The sequence below is a fragment of the Poecilia latipinna genome, unplaced genomic scaffold (assembly GCF_001443285.1).
Source record: "Poecilia latipinna isolate Pla-1442-1.1 unplaced genomic scaffold, P_latipinna-1.0 Scaffold1373, whole genome shotgun sequence".
Classification (NCBI taxonomy): Eukaryota; Metazoa; Chordata; class Actinopteri; order Cyprinodontiformes; family Poeciliidae; genus Poecilia; species Poecilia latipinna.
Genome location: NW_015113989.1, coordinates 251,579 through 271,257, shown reverse-complemented (window position 1 = coordinate 271,257; position 19,679 = coordinate 251,579). Strand labels below are relative to the sequence as shown.

At 37.8% G+C, this 19,679-nt stretch overlaps 1 protein-coding gene across 2 annotated transcripts in view; it reads left to right on the top strand.

Annotated features, from left to right (window-relative positions):
- The first annotated feature begins 14,360 nt into the window (after positions 1–14,360).
- tfb1m (transcription factor B1, mitochondrial) overlaps positions 14,361–19,679 on the top strand; it is a 33,437-nt gene continuing 28,118 nt past the window's right edge. The window contains exons 1-6 of one of the 2 annotated variants that reach the window (XM_015056302.1): positions 14,361–14,460; positions 14,957–15,103; positions 16,129–16,280; positions 16,364–16,472; positions 16,568–16,719; positions 17,568–17,687. In XM_015056302.1, the coding sequence (XP_014911788.1) occupies positions 14,971–15,103; positions 16,129–16,280; positions 16,364–16,472; positions 16,568–16,719; positions 17,568–17,687 (666 nt within the window). In that variant the 5' untranslated portion in view covers positions 14,361–14,460; positions 14,957–14,970. Of the gene's footprint in view, positions 14,465–14,956; positions 15,104–16,128; positions 16,281–16,363; positions 16,473–16,567; positions 16,720–17,567; positions 17,688–19,679 lie in introns of both variants that reach the window. The other variant, XM_015056303.1, reaches the window with a different exon arrangement.

Here is a 19,679-nt window from a genome sequence, read left to right as displayed (position 1 = left end):
AACCACAATCATATCAAACAAGGAAAAGAATGAGATTTCCAAGTGAGTGCGTGACAATGTGGCCCGTTTAAGATGTTCTATGCCGAGTAGGAGAAAAACACACCAGTCTGCCAACATGTGGGAATTTCAATCAACATTCTGGCTTAGGATGAGAGAGGAAGCTCCAAGTCAATCCACCTGATATTGAAAAAAATCAAGAGCATGCAAGGATGAAGCCTGTTCTTAAAGCTTGGTGGTCAACTGCTTTGCCAAGACTTCCAGCAGCCTCAGGGGGCCTGGATTTAACTGTGGAAAACTACACATTTTTACTTTACTCAAATTGAACTGTCAAAGAGACTCAAAGGTGAAAACTCAAACCTTTACAGCTTGTCTTAATGTAACCGTGACTTCTATTAATAGCTCGCTGCTATAATAACTCAAACTAACGCTGACATGACATGCTGCAGCAAAATGTCAGCTCAGGTGGTGGGTTTCACCTTGTAGTAATTTACTCATGTCACTGATCTGCTTACTAGAGGAAGCTCCAGCTTCAGCAGTTATTATTTCCCTAATGAGCAAAGCAAGACTTATGTTTGAATTCTAGGCTTTGTTATTAATAAGTCCCAATTTGTGTTTCTGTTTTACTCTGGGTTTCCCTCACAACAGATTTTATGTTATAAATGCACATTCTAAATGTCAATGTCAAAATTACTTATTTTTATTGTATGAAACAGTTGACCAATAGAAGGGTAATGGTTATGTATCCAGCTGAAATTTTACTTTAGGGTTTAAAATGGCTCTGTGCTAAACTGGCTGTAAATCCCAACAGTGGAGAATAAAAACAGTAAAAAATACCATTTGGTTGCTACATTCAGCTTTCAGGTTGGACGCTGCCATTTCTGCTCCAGCTCTGATCAGCATTTTTTACTTTGATGCCCATGAGCATCATCAGTCTCATTTGTCTAAGCTATATGTTACCAAGCAGTGCAATAATAATGCAAGTCTCATGTTTTCTTGTCTGGCTCAGGCTCTGAGACAGAAAAATGCTGCTACACCGGAAAGAATCTTCTTATCCGCATTTTACCCAACATGTAAACCAGCTAATAAAGTGGTAGATTATTCTAGGCCAGACGCAGATATCACGTTTAGATTACGAAGGTCAAGTAAGATATCAAGTTTTGGAAGAGTTATAAATAGAAACAGCAATTCAACTACAGGTTAGGTCTTAAAGTGTTATTCAAGTTAATTTTGAGATGTAATTAATCACTTAAATGATTGTTTCCCTGTGCAAACCCATAATAAAACATGCTGCTTAAATAAATGAAAAAGTTAGGTGCACAAGTTTAAAGTTAATGCCAAATTTCGCTTTCAGACACAGTTTTAAATCACTTATGGAGGCTCCGATATGGAATTGTGATATACTCTTTCTTTTTTCAGATGATTAATATATCTGTGGTTGAGCTATATTGTCATATATAGCTTTCACTACTTTTCGGTTAATGAAGGGAAATGTTTATCTTTCTGTGTGAAAGTGGTCAAGCAAGTTAAGAAAGCAGTGAAGTTTAATGATGCTTGAAGCACAACTCTTCTAATTTCACTTGTTTTCAGTAAGACTTCAAAGGATGCTTTGCAACATTGCTTGAGTCTTTCACTTCAAACTGTAAAAAAAGAGGGAAACGTATATTGTCATATAGCTCAATCATCCTCTTTCATTTCCAAAATATATTAAGGGTTGTTGTTGCAGCCTAAAAAAGAGACAAGGTTGAAAGGGTATGAACATTTCACCCATAGGACTGTTTTTGGCATGTGTGATGTTGATAACAATCCAAATATTTTAGAATTAAACATTAAAAACTAAACAAGTCCAGAATAATACACAGTATTAAAGATACAACATAAACACTCCCTGCTACTAGTACCTTGGAATTAGAGAGGAAATATAATTTTAGAGTACACAAAAAAGTGATAAACACAGCTTCTACAATGATTCCAACCAATGATGAGTTGAAATAATTCAACTTAATTTTGCCTGAGAAATTCTCACTTCAAATGAGACGATTTTTTTGTTTTGTTTTCCTATCGCTTAACTCACAGTGTCTTTGTCTGGAAGGGTTGGAATGATAATTTAACACTTGGTTAACCACCACCCCACATCTCCAAACCACAGCCAATCAAAGTTTTGAAAGTGTCAATTTGTACTGTTTCATGCTTGTACTATTGTCTGCTATTTACTGCTTTTCCACAGCATTTTCAAATTGTTGCGCTGCTTCCAGCTGGATCAATATAAGATAAATTAGTAAGCAGTGAATGATTCTCTCATAGGAAAAAATAAAACATTTAGTGCAATAATTATCAGAGACCCACTATCATTTTTTGAATGATTGTGTGTAACATTATTGGGAAAGGTTAAAAGAGTCAGTACATCTTTTCATTACTCTTTCTCACTGTCTACGTTTTAATGATGTAAATTATTGGGGGTTTTTTCTGTTTTTTTTAAGACGTGCACAAAAATCCATGTAGGACGGCGAAGTCCTAGCGCAAAAATTCGTGTGATAAGTGGATGGAGCCTGGTGCTGCAAGGTTGGAGACCTTGTCCTGTTAGGCGACGGGACCTGGATAATACCCGTGTTAAACGGACGGCGGAGCGCTTAAATTCCGTAACAAAAGTAATTTTTCCAAAATCTCTTTCGCTTTCTTACTGTTTATTCAATGTCACATGCTGTTTTTACTTTGTTTTTAATTATGTAAAGCACCTTGAAATGCCTTGCTGCTGATATGTGCTATACAAATAAAAATTTGATTGATTGATTGATTGAAGACTGACTCATTTCCTGTCAGCACAACAAAAAATGCTTCTGAAAGGGTGGATGGGAGAAATATGGAAGAAATGTTCTCCCTTTGGTGGAAGTTTAAGTGATCAAATGAAGTAACATGAAACATGACGTGTTGTGTTCTCTGTGTTGTAATGTGCTGATAGAAAGGCAGGAACAGTTTACAGCATACACAAAACATACACAAGCAGCCTCCAGTCATCCCTTGTTTCTTTGTTGTTATTGTTTTTGTTTGTTTGTTTCTAAGGAGACAGAGCCTATTTGTACCCATAATAGGGATCATATTTTCATTTTTTTGGATCCCATTTAGGAATTAACTATGATAGATTACAACCCCAATGAAACCAGACTTACACTAAATGTTATTGTCTAAGGGTAGTAAAACTATGTTGTCATGTCACAATGAGTAAATTGTGTGTTTTGAAAGCAGGCATGAAGTGTCTCTTTGACAGGTAAATTGTAAAATAATCCTTGGAAACAAAACATATAAAGGTGTAGAACATCTCAAAAAGCAACATGTCATGCACTGACACCCGTCTGTCCAGAAATGGATATAAAGTAGTTTCTAAGGCTTTTAGAGTGCAGTGAAGCGCAGTGAGCAGTACGCCATCATTCATAATGGACAAAGCAGTGAGGAACCTGGAAGTGCCAGACCTGCCAAAATCACTCCACAAATTACTCATCCAGGAGGTCACAAAAAAAAAAAAAACAGAGCAGCAACTAAAGGACTTTAAGGCCTTTTGTGCCTCAGTTCATGATTTAACAACAAGAAAAGCACTGAGCTAAAATGTCACCCAAGAAAAGTTCCAAGAAGATCCTTGCTGATTAAAAAAATAAAATAAAAAAAAAATAGCTCCTCCTTACATTTGCCAAAACAAACATCGCAAAGATCTTTAAGACCTTTGGGAATACATTCTCTTTACTGGGGAGAAAGAAGTGGTAAAGTGTGTGTTCTGTTGAAACGAACACGGCATTTCATAAAAAGAACATCATACTAACAGTCAGTGGTAGTGAGATGATGTGCGGATGGGACAACAGCACCAAGAGTGACATTACCAGTTATTTGGCGTAGGGCGCCTTTACCACTTAGAACCAGACTGACTTGGATTATGTTTTTGTTTTAATGAATCATGATTTGAAAACTGCATTTTGTATTTACTTAGGTTTCTGATGTTAACAGTACTTTGACAAAACTAAGTATTTAAGCATGACATGAAAAAAGAGAAACAAAAATCTGCAAGGGGGCAAATACTTGCTATACGATTCTGCAACACCGAACGTAGCCATTCGAAACCGTATGTTTTTCAGGAAGAGCATTACAGATCGCGACCAGTTTAAAATTCTGTCTTTAGAGAAGACATAGATAATAGTTACATTTGGAGAGTCTTAAAGAATTTTTACAACAGCATATGCTTTATTTTACATCACGTGGTCTTGGGAAGATCTTGGGTTGCTATGGAGTTCAGGGACTTATTTTTAACCATGGCAAACATGAGTTACGAGTGCCACTGTTCTGCGAAACCTCCAAATGTGTCCAAACTGTATGTTTGGAATTTAAAGACTAGAGGCTCTTATATGATGAGAGCTGTGCATGTGTCGCCGACAGCTGCTTGGTGAGGCCCTTCAGACATATAGGGAGGACCCCCACCACTGACAGCAGCAAGCTCCTCCTCCTATACCTATGAAGAACACAAACCCTCATAAGAAAGCACTCATATATCTGCATGAGGCAAAAAAAAAAAAAACCGAGAGCAAACTATGCCAGCTTACAAGAAAAAGCCCAGGTGACTCACAGGTATCGTAATGCTGTGAGGTAAGCCAGTGACACATTTAATGCCCCTAAAATCAATAGCTTCTGATAAACTTCCAAGCTTTTATCCAGGTTGGTTTCAGTTCAAAGAAAGTCCACGTCACTGACTTACAGTAAGACTGATTCATGTTCAACCAGAGCCTGATAAGCGACCAGTAAACATTCACAAATCTGTCTTTTGAGACATCCATTTAGCTGATTGAACTTCACAAACTCTGCTCAAGCAAAGCTTAGACAAGCACAAAAATGTTAATAAGCAAATATAGCCGCAGCACCTCTCTCTGTTTTGAGTTATTGCTTGTTATACCACTGAGTGCTCTGCGGCCATGTAAGCTGCAGAGGGTGGGAGCCACCCTTGCAGCCTCCTGTCTTGCTGAACTTGACATTTTCTTTTCGGCTTACTGAGACGAGGTGATGTAACTGCTTGACAAACTGCGACTCCCAGGAGCCATGCATCCCTTCTGAGACGAGGATGACTTCATGCGGATGAAATGGAATTCGCTTTGGCGTCACTACAACCCCCCCCCCCGAAAATATTCAGGATGAAAGATGTCCTCTTTCTGCAGCTCGTCAAGGCCTACAGTGCCTTTTCAAAAGTATTCAGTCCCCTTGAGCTTTTCCACATTTTGTGACTTTGCAAGCACAAACCTCATTGTGTTGTAGCAGGACTTCACAGGATGGATCAGCACAAAGGAGGAGATAATTGTAAAGGTGGAAGGAAAATAAAGCATGATTTTCATTGTTTTTTTGTTTTTTTTTCAAAATTAAATCTTTATTCTCATCAATTCTGACCAGCTTCATTGTCCCTGCTTAGGAAAAGCATTCCAACAGTAAGTTACTTCCACCACGTTTCATTATTACTATGACTCTCCCAAATTATCAATCTTTGCATGCGTGTTCTATCTACATTCTGCTCCCTGAATGCTTGCGAGATCATTTTAAAGATAATCCTAATACCATATATTTACCCCTGCTCTGTACATCTGTGGAGTTCCTTAGTTTTTACGATACTGTTTATCCACTAATGGTCTCCTACAAACGACTGAGGCCTTCACTGAGATTAAATTACACACAGGTGAACTCTGAATGCAATAAGTTGCAACTGCTTTTATTTCGGGGTATCGGAGTAAAAGGAGCTGAATGCAATTGGAGAAACTTTTCAAATTTCTTAACTCAGATAAAACCATGTCTTATTTGTTTGCCACTTCACAAGTAAGCACGACTTTATTTTGGTTTGTCTCCAGTTCTTGTAAAAACTGCACTGCAGTTTGTAATGTGACAAAAAGGCAGCTGTCTGAGCTTCTGTGATGCTGTTTGTCATTCAGTCTGCTTCACGGTCCTGCGGAGGTGTCGGCGGCTGTGTGGGGGCGAGTTGAGGTGCAAAGGTCGCATGCATGTACAAGTGCATATCATTCCCAAACATGATGTAGCTTACACTCAACGAAGCACCAGCACTCTCTCTGGTGGAGTTATGGGTTTCTCCTCCCACGTGTGAATCAGAAAATTCTTTGTGCTAAATGGTCTTATTCATGTAGTCATGTGCAAATCATTCAGAAATGTTTCATTCATGACTTTTCTGTGTGTTCTCTTAATACCGACGCAGAAGTTATATGAACAAAACCAGCAGCCACTTGTCTTCTTATGGAGATTATTGCAAATGAATTAAAAAATGCCGGAATACATATATTACTTGAATGAACAATTACTACGACGAATTAATCACTTGGTTTGTGAATAGCTGCCCATACATTTGTTGTTGAGGAGTTTCTATCACAGCTCAGATTAAGTTTCTGTTGATAAGATTTATTGGCTTTATAAAACTGACACCAGCCTGCACTTTAGAATGACAGATTAATACAGAGTTGCTTTCACTGGCTTACTGCAGAAACTCAAAACACTTAGTTTCATAATGAAAATAAGAAGATAGCCTACCTGATGTTGTTGTATCCCCTGGTTTGAGTTATCCTTTCTAAAAAAAAATAATAATAAAAAAAAAAAAATAGCACTTATATCCCTTTTGTCAAGTGTTTTACGTATAGATTCTCCTACAGCTTGGCACCAAGATCCATCACAAGCACCACGACCCAGTTCTCTCTCTGTTCTTCTTCAGGTCATGAAGGGAATGGCAGAGAGCAATAACAGAGCACTGTAACTTCCCTCTGACCCTCCCCTCCCTCTGTCACTCCCACAGCCTGCCCAGTTTTGCCTCACACTAAGGCGAACATCTTTTCTTTTTTTTTAACTCCCCTCCCTTTTCCCTTAAGAAGCCAGGTGATGGGTGTGTGAATGTAAAAAAAAAACAGGAGGGGCATCTGTGAGGGACGTTACACTCAGCTGTTGCTCAGAGAGAAGAGGCAGAGGTGCTGTGTGATGTTGTTTGTCACGGAGCCAGATCTTTTTACTCCAACGTCCCTCTCTTGTCTTTGTGATTAGACTCCGAGAAGCCGGCTCTATATTTAACTTATCCTCTTTGGGTGCTGTTAGCAGCTGAGGATGGCTGAATGCTGGATGTTTTTGACCCGTTAACTCTCTCCCTCGCTGACCCTTGGTGACAGCTGAACCAGGCAACGCTGTTCTGTCATCCTGGGAAAGTCCAGTGACAGCAAGAGCCACCCGAGCTCTTGCAGCGCTCCGAAGAACTGCCAGCTGCTGACTTGGGAGGGCTGAGTGTGGTAAAACTCTGTAAGGATTTGGCAGCTTTTTTGGTGCTGCCTGCTGAAAACAATCTAATTTTGACCAGCTGTGGCTGGGGTACAGTAATTGTGCTTTGCATCAACGGGAACAGTTAGCTTTGTTTGCTCCCTGACCAGTCTTGCATAAACACACCAAATCTTGCTTCACCTACCTATTTATTTGTGGCTTGACCTTCTTTGCAGCTCCACAGCAGATCTTGTAATCATTTAAAGAAAAAAGAAAAAAAACCTGGTAATTCAAGTTAAATTGACTTTTGAAGAAAAACATATGGTAATTATTCAAGTGACATCATATCCACATTTGTACAGTTTGTCTCATTCAACACGCAGACATAAAATCGCCTAACATTTGAACTGAGAACGAAGCAGTGCTGTAATTTGGGGGCTGAATTTGTGTTGTGACAACAGGTTTCCTCACTTCTACCTTGGCTGTGCATTTCTGCAGCACCTCCAGAGGTGCTTTGCCCTCTTGGTTGCTTCTATTTAATGCTCAACTTGCCTGGTATGTTACATTAGGTAGATGCCCATGTCTTTGTAGGTTGCAATTTATCCCCTACTTTTCTATTTTTAAATGATATGGACTGTATTATGCTCTATGAGACGTTATTGTTCATTTGCTGTGTTCCTTGGTTTTCACTATTGCTTATTCACTAATGTTCTCCAACTAACCTTTGGAGCCTTCACATAGCAGCTATGTTTGTAGCTTCATGAAACATTCCTGTAACTTTATTAGAAATTACCAAATACTTTCAATGAACTTTCATGGAACATAAATTGACAAAAAAAAAATACTTTCTGTAACTTTCAAGGAAATTGCATTGGACTCTCCTGCGACTCACTCAGCACTTTCAGGAATCTTTCATTGAATTTAGCTGAGTCTTGGATCTTAATTCCAGAATGGAACAGATGTTTTCCAGAACTTTTGTGGAACTTGCATGAAACTCAATGATTTACTGCCCAGAATTTATTATTTATATTCAGAAACTTTGTTTTATTGTTCGGTGACTTGCAAATACATGAAGCTAATCTATAAATGAAGTTGACCTTGACCCAGACTTGTAAATGAGGTCTTAGCATGGCACTTACCTCAAACTTGTAAGATACTTTCCTAGAACTGTTAAGGAATGTACTTTTTACTTTCAAGAACTGGCCTGTATTATGAGGTGCCTTGTAACAGGATACTTAAAATCTTTGGACCGAACCGTCTCTCTGTTGGAAGTAATGAATGGTGCTGAAGGATTTTTATTAGTAAAGTTGTTACAAATCTTTGCAGTAAGCTTTTCTCATCTCACGGGTAACAGTTATTAGACTAGAGATGATGTCCTCTCAATATTGGGCTAACTTTAACAACAGATTCAGTGGAACGTACTTCTGAATCTCCTGTTTCCTGACATTTCTGCGTTAATGTAAGCAACAAAATTGAATTCATATTTGGAAACACAAATAAAAATCTCTTTATTCCTACCCAAATGTGTGTTAGCTGTTATTTGTTAATGTTTAATTTGTTTGGACCTCAGAACAGTCATTTACTTGCTGGTTTTAAATCTTACATTACCATGCATTGATGTTATAATTTGCAGTTTGGAGATTTTTGTGGTGCAGTGGTTACATAATGCAAGAAGTCAAGGGAGTGCACCGCAGTCTGCATTTTCCCTTCACTTAGAGTTTTGTATAGCGACCGGAGGGAAACACCACATGCTCAAAATGAAATGTTTATTTCTAAGTGGAAACTAAAGCAAACAGAGTTATGGCAGATGAACATGGACACATTCACTCCCTGTTTTTTGGGTTGGTTTTCTCTTCTTCTTCTTCTTCTGTGTCAGATATGTGCCCCAAGAGTAATTTTGCTGAAGCTGAACCATTAGCTCACCTAGGTGTGGCGCTGATGTAATGTTTTGTTTTCCAGTTACAAAACATAGAGACAATAGATAAGACAATAATGAGTGTGTGTTAAAGGTTTTACTTATTTATTCATCTTGGAGGATTTTTGCCACCCTTATGAGTGATGCTAAGAATCAAATAGACCAGAGGGAAAAACTAAGCATAAAAACAAATAGAAAAATTCTGTTTGTTTGAAATGCGCTTTCCTCATGAATGAAGTCATCCTGATACTGTTCATGTGGTATCGAAGAGGAAGATCTACCCAAAAATGAGGTCATGAGAAGGCTATTTTGATTAAATGCCACAGTTCCCACACCCTGAAATGATGTAATGTCGTGGGATTTTAGTGAGAAAGAAGGTTTTTTTTTTTTCTTTTTTTCTTTCTGCATACAATGCACGCAGGAAGATGGTTCTGTCTGGCTCCATGGATACTGGTGTTCTTTTGGTACGTTTCAGATATGAGGGCTGGTTGAAGTAGCATCACTTTTATGATGCAGTCAGAGTGGCTCACATCTGATCAGCAGGAGATGATGAAAAAAACACTGAAATATATTGGTTGAAAGCTTCAGGACTAATCTCAAAAGTTATTAGATAATACATTAGTAGGCAAATGAAAATACAGCCCTTCACAATCTTTGATAAGAGGATCTTTTAATCACCCCATGTTTTCAGAAGCGTTTCTCAGTGCTGATGTAATGACAGAGCTCCCATCCAACACTTGCAACTCTTGCAAAACAACTCGACATTCACTTTTACTCGTTCTCCCAAGACATCACCTCGGCTCTCGTGGGTCATTTTCAGTTTTGGCTGTGCTGACAGATACTAACGAGCTGTCCAAGCGGAGTGAGATTAGATTAGATGGAGACTACAGGGAACATTATGTTCCTGGCCAGCTGCCATGAAGAGATAAATAAAATCTCAATTTAAAAAAAAAACAAAATTGGTTGGAAAGCAGTGGAAATCTAAATTATTCACCCCTGTCAAATTTGTTACACTTGCACATCAAAGGTTTTGTGAGATGATCTGGAACAAAAGGAAATTAAACTTAGTGAAGTTTAAATTTAAGCTTCTTTAATACTGTCTTGTCATAATAAAGTACCAGTACGTCTCAAAAAGTTACAATTTTGCAAAGAAATTCAGTATTCTTTGTCACTCATTTCAAAAAGTAAAACTTTTATAAAGGCTCATTGTACAACGAGTGCATTGAATTTGATGAACATCTCTTCTCAAGCGACGCGCTTTGCATCTGCTGAGTTTGTGCGGGGGTGAGAGTTTGATAAATGAGCCTGATTTGCATATCCCTTTTGAGCTTTTAATAAAGTGTTTGAACTCTTCTTTTAGCACTTTAAAACAACTAATTTAATGGGCCTTGAAAGCAGGAATTAGTGGCACAAGATTGAATTTGTTACAGATTTACTTTAATCCAAACAGTCGAAGTTATACATTCAAGCTCAAATATTTGCAAACCTATTATTATTTGTCTAAAGGTCCCTTTGTGTTTTGCAGAGAAACTACATTGACAAGCTACTGATATAAATTTGCTTTATACTGACTTTTTGTCATCAACAGACAGTTTTTATGTGTAATCCATACATTTTCAGTCGAGTAAAGGTTGTGGCCATCCTAGATAAATAATCAATTTATAGACTATATACATTCATCCATAAACCTGCATTGTCTAATCTATTGAAATAACTTCTGATGTGTGTTTGGGATTGACGTCCTGTTGGGACACCCAGCAGACTTCATGTTTCAACCAGTTGTTTATTTGAGATGTAGAGTTTGAGAATTTGGAGGTACTTCTTCCTCTCTATTGTTCTTTACACTGCATGAAATGGACCACTTCCACTGCACTTCCATCGAATGACAATACTCCTACCATGCTCAGCTGTTAGTGTAGTCTTCTTACATTTGAAAGAAGTCATCTTTATTCCTGAAAACCTAGAAAAAGTAAGATGTGTGTGCTCCGTTTGGACTTGAAAAAGGAAAATTATTTTACAGGTTCTTAAATTCGAGTGATTAACCATTGTTGTGTTTACATATAAATGAAATCTTAGCAGAGAATTTATTATAAATCAGGTGATTTGGTAATTTATAGCTCTCAGCTGACAAATTGCCTTATTGATTCCTATTCCTTTGGATAAATCCAGGAAAAAGTATATAACATTTTTTTGTGGTTTTCATACAACCCCATGTTAATAAAACCGTATTGAATGATTTGGCTTCATTGGAGTTATTTTTGAAGAACTACCCTAGAAACATTAAACTATCAACTAAAAGACCAATAATTTCTTAGTTTTAATGTAGATAATTTCAGATATTACTAATCTGCTGTAGATAGTTATTAGGCCTGATGCAGCTTATGCAACCCACCACTTTTTCATTATCCTCCTGTTTAGACACATGCCCAGAATGATATCATGTCCAGGAACTTGAAAATTAAAAATCAGCTTAAATCCAAAGAAAAACCTTTAGGAATTAAAGAGGAACTCCTTAAAAGATTACAACAACAAAAAAAAAAGAAAAAAAAAACTTAAAAGAAATTAGAGGGAAATATAGCAAAATGCTGTAAGTTTGTGTCGGTTCAGGAGTTTTGTTTTTTACCCACCTCGGACAAAAAAGAAACAGGAATTTGTATTATTACTAATTTGAACACTGTGTTCTCCCTGAATGAGGTAATGAGTGAGTGAATTAGTTTTTTTTTCAAAATGGACAAGAAAACAAAGACAAAAAAGAATAAAGCAGGCCCTAATCCTTTCATTTTATACTGTAATAAAACTAAGATATTTCTTTCATTCATTTTTCCACAATAAGACCCAAGTTTTAGGCTCCAAGCTGTCCCACGGGACCTAAATTGTCTCATGGTGATTTATTGTAAAAAATAAAAAAGACCAACAAATCTCAGACAGCCACAAAAATACCACGGAACATGTATCACCGGATTACAATCATCACCACAGGAATTTCAATGCTAAAGCACCACAGCTACATTTATGTGCCAAAGGATGTTTAAAATCATTAAAAAAAAGATTTACAGACAAAGGAATTAAGGTCTAGAGTTTCCTTTTCCCAACACAGGAATGCTGTCATGTCCAAAGCTGATGGATGTGCATGAATTCAGAAAAAGAAAAAAAAAAAAAAACAATAATAATGACATCATGCAATTTTTCAAACTCCTTTTTATCACAAGTCTCCCAACGTGACCCGGATTTCGATTATGTCCTTTAATAATCTAAGCATTTCCCAATATCATTATATTGCAGAATTATATCACCTCTTGTATAAAAGCAAAGTATAACTTTCCAAATACTGTAAGCTGCATCTCATTTGCTGTAATGACTGCACTGCAATTTGAATGCAAACTCCTTGTTATTTATGTGGTTGTAGAAAAGCACTATTTAGCTGGGAGTTTCTATAGTAAACAGAACATTCATAATCACATACATCTGGTTTCACTTCAGGGTCTTTTAACCCTGCTGAACTTGTTGAATCATCCATAACACATTCAGCTAAATAAGGGGAAAACAGAGACCCAGCAGGTGATTATCATCATAGCAATATGAACAGGCTGAGCATATGGGCGTTTTGTCTCTTGTGGTTTTTGTGTTTATTGATGTAAGTCTGTTTGGCTCAGAAATTATATACCCTTTTGCATTTCTGTCTTTGTTTTTTTCTCTGATGTCTCACTATGCAATGACTTACCAACCCAGAAATGTTAATTGCTTACGTCTCATTTCCTGCATTTGTTGAATGCATGCTACAGACGCACGCAGAGGAAGTGACTCAAACAGATTTTTACAGTTTTGAAATATTTTTTTCTAACGCTTTCTAGTGCGTATCGTAATTTGCGATGGGCTTAATGGGGTTGCCATAGCAACCAGATCCGACACTGTGCTTATTTCGGTCTCCGCTGTTCAGAGTCGGAGTCTCCGTCCCAAGGTCAGCCACAGCAAGGCACAAAAGTCTCAGTCATCTGCCAAACAGTGAAGGCGGCGGGTATTTCCAAACCGAGCTCAGACTTCCAGCAGGAGCAAAGAGGGGAGACCACACAGCTGTTGGGCTCAGTCCAAATAACAGCTGTGCATCAGCCAGCTTAACAAAAATACTTAGGCCACACTTTACATTCTGAGATTTTTTTACAAGTTGCAAAAAATAATAATGGAAGTACATCAGAGCCATGTCTTTTTGTACTTTCGAAATAAAACTAAGACATTTGATTTAAAAAAATATATATATTTACTTTATTTTGGTTTTCAGAACATGGGCAAACACTTCACATACAATTCCATACTCATCATTGGAGCCTTAGGCACACAAAACAGAAGAACAACCAGAACTAATCAGTAAAAAATGTAGTTTCACTGGTGTTAGCAGGTGCAATTATCTTCTGTGTTGTATATTTAGGGATTACCAACCTTGCGTTATCTGTGTCAGGAGAAACTGAGAGAGGAAATACTGGAAAATAGAGATGTGGTGGCTTGATATTCCAAGGGATTCCTAAACTTTTAAACTTCTGACTCTAAATGAAGACATTGTTTTTTTTATGTTGTTTGTTCGATTGGGACAGATAGAAGAAACTTTAATCAAAACAATCTAAAGCTTGCATTAGTGTATATAGCCATGGCTAATTGATGAAACTTGTCCCTAGAAGGACTTAAAACAGCTGATTTAGATGAAAAGTTAAGATCACCTGTAAGTACAATAAAATGATGAAATGGAATATAAAACAATATACTTATTAATTTGAATATGATTACTGAATTAAAACAATTACAATGTTTAAAAATCAGTACGATTCTAGTTAATCTTTAACTAGTTAAGCTATGAATGGTCTTAAAATAAGATGGTAATGTGTTCCAAAGCTTACAATTCCTATAATAGAGAAGGCTGTCTGTTAGTGACAAAACAAATCACATCAACTACTGTTATAGTTTATGAGGATGATTTGCATATTTTTGTTACATTTATTTTAAAACTACTCTTTTATATAATAACGTTTTGATTTAATTCCATCACTTGTAGTTGTTGACTCCACGTTACAAAAAATGGCTGTTTTATTACATTAAATACCAGCTAATAATGAAAGAAATGTCGACCTCTGGTGGCGAGGTGGCAACAGTACATCACCAGAGAACACATTTTGAAGGACATGGCAAAACCGATCATTTCATTGGTTAAAAAATTTGCTTCCTTTTGGCTGATTGGATAGCAACACTATCACGTGTTCGGAAATGCACCGGAGAAAAACGGGACACTGGGGACAAACGTGGGTAAACAATTTAGTTGTTTCACCATTATGTCCTTATTCCACTCTGTTTGTAGTGATATTTCAACCGTATGTCCGTTATTAGAAACACTGCTACTCGTGTCGTCGACATTAATAGCTACCCCCCTCTGGCTCTGTAAGCAGCATGTGAACTAAGACGCTAACATTAGCCGCTAACGAGTGTGTCAGCTGTCAACAAGCAGTCTGGCTGATTCATCACGTCCTGACTGATTAGTTATCGTTAGAAAAATGTACACATAAATATGTTTCACGTAGTGCAAAATGAAGTTGTACCGTTGGGGATTTCGCCACGCATTAAACATACCTCATGGTGTAGGGTAAAAAAAAAAATGCTCTGTTTTGTGAAGGTGATATTCTGTTACACCACTGGGGGGTGTATTAGATAATTTTTAATCTACAACGTGCATGGTCAGACTCATAATTGATCTGGTGTGTTCGCCTCCGAATTGATCAGGTTTGTATTTCATTGCTTTAGTATTCACTTGGACAATGGCAGCTTCAAGGAAAGTGGGATCTTTGCGCCTGCCTCCGCTGCCCACTGTAGGTGAGCTGATAAAGCTGTACAACCTGCGAGCAGAGAAGCAGCTTTCCCAGAACTTTCTGCTGGACTTAAAGCTTACAGGTTAGTCTTTCAGTGTAACATGACGTAAAAGTGAATGAGATCCCGGCAGTGACGTGTGTTTTTGCTGATGATTTCAACCTTATATGTATAACACACTACCTTATTTTAAGGCATCAGAAGCAACCTTAAAGTAAGGCAAAAGTAGCAGTCCTCTGCCAGAGGACACTAAGTCTTCTGAATAGAGGACTTGAAATGACAATTATGTCTTAAATGTGTGTAATTAAGCAATTAAACAGAGTCAGAAAATACATTTATATCTGTGTTTTTTTTCGTCCTTAAGAGATCTTGTAGGCCAGTGATTTCAAGCTGCATTCAGCTAGGTTTAGTAATTCCTAAAAAATATATACCTTTTTAATTAAAAGAAGCGTCATTAGTTCAGTATGTCATTACTTAAGCTGGCATACTGCTGCACATAATGACTTTATTGTCTGTCATATGCTTTCATCAATTTGGTCTGAAGTTGAGTTATTGTGCTGATGAGTTTGACAAACAACAGTGACAGTTTATATCCACTGCATCACAGGAAGTGTGAAATAAATGTAGTTTCACATATACTGACTCAAAATTTTTATGATTTTATTTAATGCTTAGTCGTGACATTGTATTTATTAATTTCAAATGGCAATTAAATCCTTATTTTTAGAAATAATTATGGCATGATTCATCATTTGATGTACTGCAGTTCTTTTGGCCTCAGAGCTCTCCTAATGAGAGGACTTGCTCAGGGATTTTTTTTTTTGCAACTCTTGAGAGCTATGGCGATAATATGATTATAAGTGATGCAGTGCAGGTCTGATCTGCTCTCTCGTCCTCTGGCAAGGTGATTGTTAGATTAATGTCTCTCTTCATCCGGCAGAAGCTTACCAGTATTGAAACACCGGGCAGCATCAATCTTAATTTAGATGATAAAGACGTGATTAGAGACTGCATTGTTTGCATTTGGAGGCGCTGAACTCATCTGAGGTAGCATAATGTGTATATGTTTTAATTTTTGTTTGCCGAATCGCTACCTTTAATGTTTTCAGACAAGATAGTTCGCCAGGCCGGCAGTTTGACGGGTGCTCACGTCTGCGAGGTGGGTCCAGGTCCCGGTGGTCTCACCCGCTCCATTCTCAATGCAGAAGCGGCAGATGTGCTAGTTGTGGAGAAAGATTCACGCTTCATCCCTGGACTGAAGGTAAATTAAAACAAACTTGTTGGCCGCTTACAGAGGGACTGTTTGAATGGCAGATTTAGTTATTAAAGATGTTGTTTCTCCAGCTGCTGTCTGAGGCGTCAGCAGGCCGGCTGAGGATCGTTCACGGAGACATTCTCACCTACAGGATGGATCGAGGATTCCCAGCAGCTATCTCGAAGCCTTGGGAGGAAGGTGAGAGAAAAAAAAATAAAATAAAATAACAGCAGATGTTAGATTACTCTGGGTGAAATATGTTTGTGTGACTTAAATGTTTGGTTCTGTCAAAGACCCACCAAACCTCCACATCATTGGGAACCTACCATTCAGTGTCTCGACCCCGCTTATTATCAAGTGGCTGGAAAATATAGCGGACAGGACGGGGCCGTTCACCTTCGGACGTGCCCGACTCACCCTCACGTTCCAGAAAGAGGTGGCAGAGGTGGGTGAACACATGCTGCTGCCTGTCATGGTGTCAGAAATCACTTAAACACAGATTAAAAATAACAATGCGACTATTATCAACAGATTTTTAACTTCAAGATCAATTTTCTTTGCGCCAAAATATTTCACTTTGGCTTTGGATGATTTTATTTATTTTTTTATTTATTGTTTTTCCATTTTAACATTTTTGTTCATACCAGCAGAGGAAAGCTACCTTGTCTCAAATTTCTCCAGAACATCCTTGAGTGGTTGAACCTTATTCAATCTCAGCAAATTTAACAAACCTAATTTATAATTTTGCAAAATGCATTTTTTTTTGTAGCTGATCTAGCACTTTGAGATTGCTGTCACATTTGCATTCTCTTTGAGTCCCTGATAAATCTATTTTAAAATGATAACTGCAACATGAAAAACTCACATCTTTGATCCCCTGGCATCCAGTCTCTATGCACAATTTTGATCTGCTGAGAATCCCTGGTCTGCTTCTGGAAAAAAAAAAAAATCAACTCTGTAGAGCTTCTCAAAAGAAGGAAGCTTTAATCTTTCTAAAATTTCTTAGTAAATGATTCTGCAAATTTTTGGATCTAATAATACAGGAGACCAACATCACTAGGTTACATTTTATTTTAAACTGAGAAGTTGCCTTTGGACTGCAGAGTCTAAACAGTCCAGTCCTTTATTTTTTTTTCTAAGTGGCCCACGTAAGACGCCTCTGATGTCCGGATACAGAACTCTGTGAACATCCAGCTTCTTTCTGACTCAGAAAGAAGCTGAAACATCTTGTTTCGGTAAAACAAGATGTTTTACCGAAACATCTTGTTTTTGTTTTTTTTTCCCTTCATCCAGAGGTTGACAGCCAGCACCGGCAGCAGACAGAGAAGTCGTCTGTCCATCATGGCTCAGTATCTCTGCACCGTCAAGAAGCGCTTCGTCATCCCTGGTCGAGCGTTTGTTCCCAAGCCAGAGGTAGGACTTTTAATTTATCCGGTAATCAGAAAAGGCCTCATTTGCTTACTGAGCGCTTTGGCTGCACAATGTATCTCAAACGTTGTGTCATTGCAATATCACTCTCTTCAGTTTGCATATGATGGTCAGAAATAAGTACTGGCTCATTATTTAAATAGCACAGATTCAGGCTCTCTATGTCTTCAATTTATTTAGTGAACCTTGTGATTTGATGCAACATAAAAACGAAGTCATTAAAAAACTACAATTAACTTTGACAAAGCAGCAGACGCTGGTCAGAAAGAACTTTTTCACTCAGGCTTTGTGCTTACAAGGGAAATTTCAGATTTTATTTTATAAGTGGGATACTTATCATCTGGTTATTATCTGTTTTTTGTTATCTCGCACAGTTCCGCAATATAATGCATGTCATATTTTCTCAACATCATGCAGCCCTATTCAGCACAAACCTTTTTTTGGTTTTGGTTCTGATTGAGGTGTGGCAGATAAAACAGTCTGGCTACATATATGCATCTGTGATCCCATGCATAATTTAAAGGTGAAGCTAAAATAAAATGTCTTTGGTATATCACTGTCTGAGAGGTGGCAGCTGGCAGATTTCTCCCCCCGGGTGACACTTGGTTCTGCTCATATGGACCCACATTCCCGTCAGAGCCCCTCATCTCATCCCCATTACTCTTCTCCTTTCTCTCTCCTTTCTTTTGGGCCTCATTCGGTTTTAAATCAGTGTTTTCTCTCTTCCGTCTCTGGACGCTTTCTGAGTTGTAATGATGCCTGGTGGGTATTTGAGATGTGGCACAATCTCCCTGTTCCATGTAATGAGAGCCTTGTTCTTTTTTTAGGCCCAATATCTCTGTCTTTATCTTTTCACCCACACAGATGTCTCAGTGGCAAAAGAAAGACGATATGGCTTATGTAACATGAGACTTTTTCTTTTAATCAGTGGCAGAGGTTTTTTTTTTTTTTAGGACCAGTGAATCCATTAAGAAAATACAAGCCTTCATGTTGGTGAATAAGGAGTTCTTCAGAGAGATATTTTGAATCCTAGACAAAAGTCTTTAGAAAGACTCCAGGGGGCTCATCAACATTAATGCAAATGATGTAGAAAAGACTTGGCACAAGTGAAACCACATATGTATTGTCTTGGATCAAGCAGATAGGTGTCAGGTGGTCCCTTAAAGACGGGGAAGTTCTTTAGGAGTCCTACTCAAGGTAAATATTTAATCTCCCGCAAAGAGTAAAACGCAGCAGAGTGTACGGGCGCCGCACTGATTGTTCATTCTCTTAGAAGAGATTCCAATGATTATTTCATCACCCTCTGCTGTCTCGTTTCCCCGTTTGTTCTCTCTTGAGCATCTCATTTTTCCCTGTTTGTCAAACTGCAGCTTAGCGGTACTGGATCACGCTTGTTGGCACTTTGAAATATTTACTCAGGGTTACATGTTGACTCTCCCATGATGAACAGTGCACATATGATTTTAAATCCTTTTGTTTAGTTTTTTTTTTTTATGTTTTGACTAAAATCAAATTATATTTGAATTCATTTCTTTTTCATATCCATGTGTAAATTTTCAACTCTTGGAGAAAAAACTTATTGAAGATCAAAACTTTTGCTCTCTTGACAGCAAAGATAGCATCTGTTCACAGCATGACAACAGGATGGAGACTGATCCACATTTAAAGAGAACCTTTGGACTTTTAAAAAGCAAAGGACTTTAAAGCACTATTTGGTATTCATGATAATCTGATAGTTGATCTTTTGTTGCTTCAGGAAGGCCAATGCATTTCATGTTTTGGATCCTACTGCTTTGGTTAACTCAAACATTAATTTATAAAACAAATTGGCTGCTTTTTAGAATATTTTTGCCATTAAACTTAATTTAATACCCAGAGGTTACACAGATGAGCCACTGCAGTATAACTGGTTTTTTTCATTATCTATGTGAAAGGCAAGAAAATCTCAAACTCTTACTGAGTTTTCCTCACTATGGG